The sequence below is a fragment of the Galeopterus variegatus genome, unplaced genomic scaffold, assembly GCF_000696425.1.
Source record: "Galeopterus variegatus unplaced genomic scaffold, G_variegatus-3.0.2 Scaffold1518, whole genome shotgun sequence".
NCBI lineage: Eukaryota > Metazoa > Chordata > Mammalia > Dermoptera > Cynocephalidae > Galeopterus > Galeopterus variegatus.
The window spans coordinates 209,425-220,883 of record NW_007727629.1 but is presented as its reverse complement, the minus strand read 5'-3'; the positions used below and the strand labels follow the sequence as shown (position 1 = coordinate 220,883).

Here is an 11,459-nt window from a genome sequence, read left to right as displayed (position 1 = left end):
CCCCCCACCTCCCGCCGTCCCCAGCCAAGAGAATTAAGAGCTCCAAAAGCATACAGCCATTAATTAGGGCTTCAGTGTAGCTGTACCTTTCTCAACCTCAGTAACTGCAAATTCAGTATTGGAGAACCCAGGGTTTTGTTTTTGTTTTTAACTTTTCCCCAGACCCATGACAACAGGTGTTATGTTAAGTTTTTCACTTTTTGGGGGGAGGGGGTGTGGAGTTGCAAGTGTTTGCAGTTTTCAAGCTTTTATCACAAACATTTGCTTTATCTTCTTTTAAATTATTTCCTACCTCACTTAAGAGGAAGGCAGCTGTACTTTAAATAAGATTCTCTATAACAGAACTTGCAGTTCATGGTGAAAACTCCAATTTTAGCCAACGTGATGGTGGCAGGAGAACCCTACATGTGTGGGAGGTGATAATGAAATTGAAATCCCCAGTGCCCAGAGCTTTTGAGTTGGTGGCTTCATTATCACCTTCCTGCCTCCTCTTGCCCATTCACTGGTTTATTCTTGGTGAAGCTCCTTTTTGAAACATGGGAATTCAGTAAGATTATGAACTCTGAATATTTAGGCTTTGGAAACATAAATTGGGAAAGTTTTTGAAACGGTTTTTCACTGAGTATGTTCCCAATTTTATCTTTCTTAGGAATTGTATTCATTAATTGATTTTCATATTTCTGAAGTTACTTTTGGTTTAAATTATTAAATTTTGCCAATAAAATGTTCTCATCACTAAGCTAGTTTCACTTTATTTGTGGACTATACTCAATAGTGAGCTTCAGCAGCAAGAATGAATTTTTTTTCTGTTACATAGGTGTAGGGAAAGTGAAAATAAATGTCAGGATCCCTCGAGGGGTTTGGAATCTTGTTGAGCATTTGATATAAATATGCATGTATGCCCAGGTGTTCCTTGGTTATTGTCTGATGTGATTGCGTATGTGCACCCAGGTGTCCTGGGTTATCAGACTTAAGTATAAAGGATGAGCCGCTCTGATCCACGGCGTCCCCTGTCCCCAGAGGGAGGCCAGTACTGCTGCTGCGAGCTGTTGATACAAGCTGCTGCTGCTAAGGACTGAGCTCCTGAGCTCCTGTCGTCTCTCGACAGCTCCCAGGGTCTTTTCCCAATTACCTAGCTTACGACCTGAATGTGAGGGGTCTGGTGACCCAGCTGGCACATGAGGGGTCTGGTAACCCAGTCTGTACAATGGGTTTGAAGGGTCTCTGACCCATGGCCCCAAAATAGGAAACTTTTTACTGTTCATGGTCCCCTCTAAGCATAACATTTTTTCATCTTAGTTTTTTACTCAAAACTTTATAAGATTTACCTAATGGTGTCTTCTGTTAATACTCAGATGTCACAAAGTATTGACATATTGTATGAGCCAGTGCACAGGAAGAGAGAATCTTAGGTATTTGCTCTCTAAAGAAGTACTAATGCTGGAAACAGGCACAATGAATGTCTTTCAGTGGTATACTTAGCTTTTCTACTTATCTATAATGTTGGGGCTGGGTTTGGCCTGATTTGTTTGTATTTCATTCTTTCTGCTGCATTAGTATGAATTAAACATCCTCTGAACGATGCAGAGAACAAGAACACTTAAAAAACATCTGCCCTGCTTGATAGTGTTGCTATTTACCTGTTTCAGGAAAGGCACAACGCGAAAACAGTGGGGGAGATTAAGCAGTTCGTTTCCCAGCTACCCCACATGCAGGCAGCGAGAGGCTCACTTGCAAACCATACCTCGATTGCAGAGTTAATCAAAGATGTTACTAGTGAGTATCTTTGGAATGATCATTTCCATCTGGGGCTGACTTGCATACACAGTGTCTGGCACCACAGTCATGAGCACCATGATGCTTCTTTGGGAAAGTCTGATGTATTTTTTTAAAGATGACCGGTAAGGCGATCTTATCACTTGACTTGGTGTTGTCAGCACCACACTCTCCCAAGTGAGCTAACCGGCCATCCCTATATAGGGATCCGAACCCTTGGCCTTGGTGTTATCAGCACCACACTCTCCCAAGTGAGCCACGGGCCAGCTCCAAAAGTACGCTGTATTTTGATATTGGATATTATTCTCAATATGAAGTAAGTGTACACATGTTAATAGTGAAGAATGTTCCATTAGTGGTTAACTCAATTTTTTTTATTAATCAGATGACAAAATATTTGAATATAGATGAAAAAAATTCATCCATAAATTTACCATCATAATATGATGTGGTTAATTTATTGTATAGTGTTTTTCCTGTTGTGAAGGATTACTTAATTAGAGCATGTTTAAGTTTTTTTGTTCTTCCCTTGAAAACTTTATGCAGAATTGCTACAGAGAGCATACTTGTATGTTGAGTATTTTGAAAATCTCAGAAGATGTATATTAAACCAAACAGATTTGTTCAGTAAAACACAGGGGCTGTAAAAGCTGAGTAGGATGTAGTTCGGTGCCCTGTTCTATGAAGTATACTTCGAATCTTAGATGAAACACAGTTTTGGAAAATCAGCCCTTTGTTTTCACATTAATAGAAGTGGCAATTAATTGAAATAGGTTGAATCTGATGATGAAAGTGAAAAGCCCTTGGGAACGCCCTTAGCGTCCATTGATACTGAGGCTAATTCTGCAAAATTCAGAGGTCTGTATTTACATCCTAAGAACAGCAAAGGAGGACAGTAGTCAACAATATCTAAATGTAATTTAGGAGTACAGAGTTCTAGGGTTTTCCATGTTTCTTTGAAGATTCTCTTCAGGTGATGTGAACTTTTACTTGCTTTTTCTTTTGCATGTCTAGTTTCTTAGTCACGCTCTCTTTATGAAAGCCCACCACTCAAATGAATTAACATTTATTAACCTTCTAAATTGCAAATTTCCTAATTACATTTTAGCTTCTGAAGACTTCTTTGACAAATTAACAGTGGAGCAGGAGTTTATGTCTGGAATAGACACTGATAAGGTATGTGTACCATAAAGCTGTCCTAACAAAAATTGAAAGTTTATCAAACATAAGATTATAGCCAGAAAAGCAATTGCTTTGATTCTCGTGCCTTTCCTAAATTTTTTTTTTTTTCCTTTTTGTCTTTTTTACTGACCGGTAACGGGATCGCAACCCTCGGTGTTGCACCCACACCGTGCTCAGCCAGTGAGCGGGAACCGGTCTCCATATGGGATCCGAACCCTTGGCGGGAGCGCCGCCGCGCTCTCCAGTGCGCCACCGGGCCGGCCCTTTCCTAAATATTTTAAAGAGCAAATGCAAAGTGTAAAAATACAGATTTTTATCAAGTAACAGATATTTAAGGTTACTCTGTGCAAGATACTTTCTGCACTACATATCAAGAGGAGACCCAGCCCCTGAAATCAATGATCTTTAAGGACTATAACAGATAAATTAAGATATTTGCTTTTTTTTTTTGTCCTTTTTGAGACCGGCCGCACCGCGCTCAGCCAGTGAGCTCGGCCCAGATATTTGCTTTTTGAGAGAATTTGTCGTATAATTCCTTTAAATATTTAGCTCTGTTTTAAATCATTCAATTTATGAAAATTCCCATCTTCTAAAAAAATTCCTGGTTCAAAAGAGAAGGGGAGAAGCAAGAAAAAAAAAATCCTGTTACTCTGTGCTAGATACATTGCTGATGTTATTGAGATAGACTAGGTCACACAAGTCCCAAACATTTGGCAGCCTCTCAGGAGGTTGTCCATAAAGACAGTTGTGTCAAGACAGGCATTTGGATTGACCTCCAGTCCAGAAGATTTCATTATATCCTTGCTGGCTGTGTGCTTCTGTGACCCAGCTGATTACTGTGTGTTTGCGTGGTGGCCTGGACATGTGTGTGGAGCAGGGACTTGGGGAGCTCTTTCAGGGAAGGGTTAGGAAATGTGAAAAAAACCATGTGCACTTCTCCCACACTTCTCCTTTATTTGACTTTGAAACATAATAGTGAATGTCAAGTTTTTTAAGTCCCCAGACCAGATATTTAGTTTATATGCTTTGTTTCCAGGTCAACAATTATATTGAGGATTGTATTGCCCAAAAGCATCCTTTGATCAAGGTATTAAGACTAGTTTGCCTCCAGTCCGTGTGCAATAGTGGACTAAAACAAAAAGTTTTGGATTATTACAAAAGAGAAATTCTCCAGGTCAGTAAATTTTTAAATTATTAACTTGCCAAGGGAGAAAGTATCTTTTAAAAGAAATATTTCACAAAGCTGCTATTTTACCACTGTCTTTTTTTTTTAAAAAAAACACATAGAGGAATTAGTCTTGGTATTTATCATTGTTTATTGAATTTATGTAATAACAATAGCTAACATTTATCAAGCATTTACTATGTGCCAGGGTCTATTTGAAGAGCTTTATGTGCGTTTGTTTAATCTTCACAATAGCCTGTGAGTTAGATACTGTTATTGTTCCCATTTTATGGATGAAAAAACTGAGGCACAGACAAGTTATGTAACTTACCCAAGATCACCCACCTAGTAAGTGGCAGAACCAGTGTTAGAACCCAGGCAACTTGAGTCTAGTGCCCGTGTTCTTAACTAGATGGTTATATGATAGAGAAAAGAACTTTTTGCCAATTTCTGATAATTTCTCAGCAGGCTGACTTAAATTAAGCCTGTGTGACGTTATAATAATAAGGAAAGGCCAAATATACAAACAACAACAAAACTAATAAGGGAAGGCCCACCATTATTTTAAAAATTCTTCCCTCTTTGGGGATATTTCAGACAGCAATTATTTGCTATTATCCATCACAGTTAAGTACACTATTGTTAAAATTAAGTGCTCATTAATTTTCTCATTTTTCTCTTTTTTTAAGTTACAAAAATAATATGCATTCTCCTCATATAAGATTCATATAATGCAGAAGTATACGGAGCAAAATGTGAACATCCCCTGTACCCCACTTCTTCCTTCCCCAGATGTGACCAGTGTCAGCAGTTGATATGCTTCCTTCCAGATGCCCTTCTTTGCATTTGTATACAAAGAATATTTACATATGTAGGCTTTGGAGTGAGACTGGCTGGATCCAAATCCCAGCTCTGCTCTTCACTAGCTTTGTGACCTTGCACAAGTTATTTAAACATCTCCCTAAAATGGAGATAATAATAATAATACCTACCTCATGGGAGTATAATAAAGAAGACTGAATTAATATATGTAAAGTGCACAGACCAGAACAGTGTGCAGCTCATAAAAAGTAATATATAAGTGTTGGCTATTGTTATTTACTATATCTTTTTTTTAACAAAAGTAAAATCCTGCTATATATAGTATTCTATTATTATCTTTTTTGGCCATAAGAATATTTCCAGTAGATTTTTCTTATCTAGATGTATAGATATGCCTAATTATTTTTTTACAGCTAATTATATCCCATATACACATATACTGTAATTTAATTGCTGCTCATTTGGTTAGGTTCATAAATTCTCAGTTTAAAGTAAAAATTTTAGGGCCGGCCCGGTGGCACACTGGAGAGTGCGCCGCTTGGGAGTGCGGCGGCGCTCCCGCTGAGGGTTCGGATCCCATGTGGAGACCGGTTCCTGCTCACTGGCTGAGCGCGGCGTGGGCGTGACACTGAGGGTTGCGATCCCGTTGCCGGTCAGTAAAAAAGACCAAAAAAAACCGAGGGTTCGGATCCCATGTGGAGACCGGTTCCTGCTCACTGGCTGAGCGCGGTGTGGGCGTGACACTGAGGGTTGCGATCCCGTTGCCGGTCAGTAAAAAAGACCAAAAAAATGGGGAAATTGTATTTATTTATTTTTTTATTTTATTTTATTTTATTTTATTTTCCTTTTTGTCTTTTTTACTGACCGGCAACGGGATCGCAACCCTCAGTGTCACGCCCACACCGCGCTCAGCCAGTGAGCAGGAACCGGTCTCCACATGGGATCCGAACCCTTGACGGGAGCGCCGCTGCGCTCCCAAGTGGTGCACTCTCCAGTGCGCCCCACCGGGCTGGCCCAAAAAGTAAAAATTTTAAATCCTTCTTCAAAACAATAAGTGGGATTAATAGTAATGGGTAAGGAATTTTAGGATGAGTTTCATCCCTCCACCCTGTTCCACATGCCCATCAACAGTCATTGCTGAGCTTTGGTAACATGCCCTGGAGTACAGACCAAATTGGTTTGTTGGGAGTGCTCTTTTTTGAAGATCGTATAAATGCTTTTCCTGATCTGACATCAAGGCCAAACGATTTCCCTTGCAGACATACGGCTATGAGCACATATTGACCTTACACAACCTAGAGAAGGCTGGCTTGCTGAGACCACAGACAGGGGGCAGAAACAATTACCCAACAATTCGGAAAACGTTACGCCTCTGGATGGATGATGTTAATGAACAAGTAAGACACTCCTCCATGCCAACTCAGTTTAGTTACTGGTGAAATAGTTCGTTGTGATAACATATGCTACTTTATCTACACATCTGCCTTGCTTTTAAAAATAATTTTCTATTGTTTTTGAAAAAGTAATGTTTTCGGGCCAGCCTGGTGGCGCACTGGAGAGTGCGCCGCTTGGGAGTGCGGCGGCGCTCCCGCCGAGGGTTCGGATCCCATGTGGAGACCAGTTCTGCTCACTGGCTGAGCGCGGTGCGGGCGCAACACCAAGGGTTGCGATCCCGTTGCCGGTCCCCGGTACAGGCGCAACACCGAGGGTTGCAATCCCGTTACCGGTCAGTAAAAAAGACAAAAAAAAAAAAGGAAAAGAAAAAGTAATGTTTTCATGCATTGTATCCATCAGAATCCCAGCAGGAAACAGAGAATGCTCTCAGATGGGGTAGTTTGAGAACAGTTTAATAAAGATGTGGGCAGGGTGGAGACCAGTAAGAGGCAGTGCAGTGGGGAGCCCTTTGCAGTGCAGGCTTGAAGGGCAAGGAGAGGGACTTATTTCAGAAACCTGATCTGGAACATGGAGAGAAGAGCTGCGTGGAGAGGCCATCTGACAACATGAGGTGATAAAAGGGCTCTGGTTAAGGGACACAGCCAGCCTCCACCAGAGTTGCGAGAAGAAGCTGAGGCAATAAAATCCATGACCTCATGCTGCTGCCAACTCTCCAGTTTCCCTCTGGTGCCTTCTGCTGGCCAAACCCTAACAGGGCCTGGGAGTATAGTGCCTCCAGGGCCGGCTCCTGGTCACACAGCACCGTGGAGAAGCCAGTGGAAATACCTGGCACGCATGTAAGCAAGTCCACCATGCAAAAGTAAGGCAAAGAGTGAAAAGTAAGTTTCCTTCCACAGCTAACCCTAGGTTCCCCTCAGAGGCAGCCATTGTAACCAGTTTTTAAATCTATCCTTCCAGAAAGATTCTATGCATATAAAAACATTTTTACACAAATGGTGCATATTCTATAATTCATCTCCAGAGTAGGGTGCACTTTACTTTATGTTTTTTATTCTAATGTTTCTAAATTTCTTTTTGTCTTTTTCTGGTTTTTCATAAGGCTTTATTAAGCTGCCTCCTGTAACAAAAGCTGATAAGTAGACAGTCTCTTCTATCAGTAGCAAAACTGGATTTTTTTTCCCAGTGAGAAAATAGATACACTTAATTTCTGTTGTATCATGTACATATTAGTTCAGCTCTCTTTGCTCTTCTGACCTTTCTTCCCCCAAGCCATCCCCCACTTAACAAGGGATCTTGAAGATCCTTATGTGCCATTCTTTTTAATTGCTACTTAGTGGTTTTGAGGATATACCTTATTTTATGATTTAACAGATTCCTATTCATAGAAATTCAGGTTGTTTGCAGTCTTTTTTTTTTAAGATGACCGGTAAGGGGATCTCAACCCCTGACTTGGTGGTGTCAGCACCACACTCTCCCAAGTGAGCCAATCGGCCATCCCTATATAGGGATCTGAACCTGTGGCCTTGGTGTTATCAGCACCACACTCTCCCAAGTGAGTCACAGGCCAGCCCTTGTTTGCAGTCTTTTGATATTGTATAGAGTGTTGCAGTTAATATGTTTATACTTTGGTCTATTTTCTGATGGTCTTCAAGCATCTCTGTAGGATAGATGCCTAAAAGTAGAATTGCTGGGTTCAAAGGTTATGCACATTGTTACTTAGCTCCAGAATGCCAAGTTGCCCTCTAAGAAGTTTTTTGCTAAACCTAGTAGCAGTTTTTCATCTTCAGTACCTAGAGCTGCATTGAGTGGCTTTTCAAGGTCTGAGTCCAAAGTGAAGCTCTGGATGCTAAGAACAAAGCCCAGCTGGGGTGTACTGGAGAGGGCATGGGGTGGGGATAGGGGAAGTTCTGTTTCTGCCTTCAAATCCAAATCAAATAATTTTGCATTATCCAAGAAGCCATATTTAGGTGGCTCTTTGTCTTGATTATTTAACAGAACCCCACGGACATATCCTATGTGTACAGTGGTTATGCACCACTTAGTGTACGCCTAGCTCAGCTGCTTTCCCGGCCTGGCTGGCGGAGCATTGAGGAGGTCCTCCGCATCCTCCCAGGGCCGCACTTTGAAGAACGGCAGCCTCTGCCCACAGGACTACAAAAGAAACGTAAGCCTTAGTCCAGCAGCTACAGATCATTATGTACTGTTTTAGTGTGGTTTTCTTGTGTTGTTCTGTTGTTTTATAAAATACATTGGTAAAGTGCTGAGGAGTCAGAGTCAAATATACCTCTTTTGTTAGTTGCTAATGTATATCGTAAGCACTAGAACCGTGTTATTCCCTCAGGAGTAGCAGTTTTCAACCTCCGTGTTGAGGATCTCAGGAGTTAGAAAAAATGTTGAGATCAAAATCAGTGTTCAAGTTTCAGACGTACTGTCTGTACCAAGATACATTTGATATTTTTTGGCCTACAGATGATAAAATGTTTTAAGAGATGGGAAGAGAGGCACCAATAATAGTTTTTAATTCTGAAATGTTTAAATTTTAGGTCAACCAGGAGAAAACCGGGTCACTCTGATATTTTTCCTTGGGGGTGTAACCTTTGCTGAAATTGCTGCCCTACGATTTCTCTCCCAGTTGGAAGATGGAGGTACAGAATATGTAATTGCCACCACTAAACTAATGAATGGAAGCAGCTGGATAGAGGCTCTAATGGAAAAACCTTGCTAGGGTGTTCAAAGGAGACCTAACAGGTACACGGCAGAATAAACTGCCTCTTTGAAGAAGTTGCTGAAAGGAAGTGAAACCCCATAGAAGAAACACAGGAATACAGAATTTACTTTGGGATCAGCTTCTTAAATTATACTACTGTTTTCTCCCTTCTGCTGCTTTTTTGTGTTCATAATTTCTTGAAGAAAGAAGAATGGAAGAGAATCAACCTGGGTAAAAGAAACACTGGTTTTGAATTTTCTAAGCTGAGGATCTTCATTAGAAGCCTCTGGAAGTACATTAAGGATGGTGAGGTTGGATAATCCGTACAGTCGCAGAAATGGGGCCAGTTCTTAAAATAAAAAGCAGAGACTGAGGAGGTAAAAATGAAAGTAAAAGTGGAATGTCCAACCCCTAATACATAGTGCTGTATTTCTTGAAGGCACATCATGCCTGGGACAGTGTTTGTGTTGGGGCTAGAGATGATGTTATCACTGAGTTGAGATTTCTTTTTCCTGTGGAGTATGGCAGACTACATTTAGTGTCACCAGTCTCTATCTTCTCTGATCACTAAGGCAAGTTTTGCTTTCTTCTCCTTACAAAGTAAGAGATTTGGGGGAGCAAAGTCTATGCTCTGTCTGATCAGCTACATCTCTGTAGGTTCATACTTATCAAGGCCTTTTTCACTGAAGAACCTAATAATTGGGGAAAATTCTTCCTGAGAATTTTACCATTCAAAGACACTTCTTAGTGCACATGGTGTTAACTCCAAGACATTTCAGTGATCGATGTCTCCACTGAGGTTTCACTTTTCTTCCCTGTCCATCATGGGCCCAACATCCAGCTGGTCCCGCTGTGAGCAGTGGTCTCTTGTTTTGTCAGCATCTTCCAACTCCATCTCCATGGTAACTGCCACATGTACCTCTTTAGCAGTCTGCGACCACTCCGTACTAAGCCTCTTAACATCTGTTTTGCATGAAAACACCCAGCTCAGTTTCAGTCCCTGGTCTGATGACCTCAGCTTTCTCCAGTATATTTAGTCCTACAGGAGACTGCTAGGCTGTGGTAGAGAGCAGGGATGTTGGGGGAGAAGTTGGAAATCTGTGAATGTTCCCTGCCTCCCTCCTACGAGCATCTAGAGGAGTTAAGGATGCCAGAAAGGGAACCAAGTTGATGGTTTCACTGCCCTTGCCCAAGTCTCCAGCAAAACTAGCTGGTCTGCTTTGCTCGGTCCCATCCCAGGCGTGGTTTCTATTGTTAATTAGTTACCACACATGTTTTTCCCTCGCCTTTTTCATTAGTGGAAATCTAATGGAAACATTGCGTGTTTTGAGTAAAAGAGAAATTTGATATGCTAAAGAGTTTTTCTTTTTTTTTTTTTTTTAAATATAAGAATGATGGAACAGGTAATATTTTAAAGATTTGTTTCTCATGGAATTAATTTGGTCTTGACATTCAGTATTTGGAAGTGTCTTAAAGAAAACCATTCTTGTTTTGGAAATCTTTTAAAATACTTATCCCAGGGAGATTAGTTTATACCTTCTAGCCCCAGCAATTGTCAGCCTCAGCTGCCTTAGAGAATGAAATCCATCTTGTCCCTCAATGTTTTTGGCTCATGGGATTCAAGTCTGATCAAGTCTCCTTGGCTGGGGTTTTTGTCCTATGAACAGATACTCAGTTGTATTCTCATGTATCTACATTCACTGGTGACTCTATACTTGCTTGCTCAGAGCATAGCTAGGTCAGCTCCTAAAAATGCATTCAGCAGAAGACTTAAAAACATCAATTGCTTCATTTGTATGCAAATAGAAAGTGGTGGATAATTATATATTATACGCCTTTGTGTAAGTTCATTTAATACTTGAAGCAGTCTGTCTCAAAGGAGTATGCCCTTACTGAGAAAGGGTATGTGAATGGTACATTTATTCTTGGAGAGGGCGGATTGTTTACATCATGTCTGGGCTTTTGTCTAGTTGAGTAGACAGTTCTGCTACACCCTTAATAAAGAAGTCTACACAGACACTGTTTTGTCTTACTATATACAGTTTTGAATTTTAGCCAGCAGAGAAATAAGTATTTTAAGTGCAGTTTAATTGTGGACTGAGAGAGTAACGGTTAAAAGAGGGACAATTTAAAACAGGACATTTAATTCTCAAAGAGAATTGGCAGATCTCAATGTGAGTTCTATTCCACTCTTACTCTGCCCTCACTGGAAATGGATTATGATTAATCATAACATGCTGGTCTGTGTCTTGTTCTCAATTGCACATTAAAGACTAGCCTGTCACCAAGAGGAAGTGTTTATATTCAGCAGAGCTGAATTCAAGAAGAAATACGTTTTTTTTTTTTTTTTTTGTCTTTTGTCTTTTTTCCGTATCCGGCAACGGATTGCAACCCTCAGTGTTGCCCCCGTAC

General features: G+C 40.7%; 1 protein-coding gene across 1 annotated transcript in view; it reads left to right on the top strand.

Annotated features, from left to right (window-relative positions):
• Positions 1 to 11,066, top strand: part of VPS33A (vacuolar protein sorting 33 homolog A (S. cerevisiae)) — a 31,610-nt gene extending 20,544 nt beyond the window's left edge. The window contains exons 8-13 of the mRNA XM_008577467.1: positions 1,650 to 1,776; positions 2,885 to 2,952; positions 3,995 to 4,132; positions 6,205 to 6,342; positions 8,336 to 8,504; positions 8,884 to 11,066. Coding sequence (XP_008575689.1) covers positions 1,650 to 1,776; positions 2,885 to 2,952; positions 3,995 to 4,132; positions 6,205 to 6,342; positions 8,336 to 8,504; positions 8,884 to 9,065 — 822 coding nt within the window. The 3' untranslated portion in view covers positions 9,066 to 11,066. The remainder of the gene's footprint in view (positions 1 to 1,649; positions 1,777 to 2,884; positions 2,953 to 3,994; positions 4,133 to 6,204; positions 6,343 to 8,335; positions 8,505 to 8,883) is intronic.
• The last annotated feature ends 393 nt before the right edge of the window (positions 11,067 to 11,459 follow it).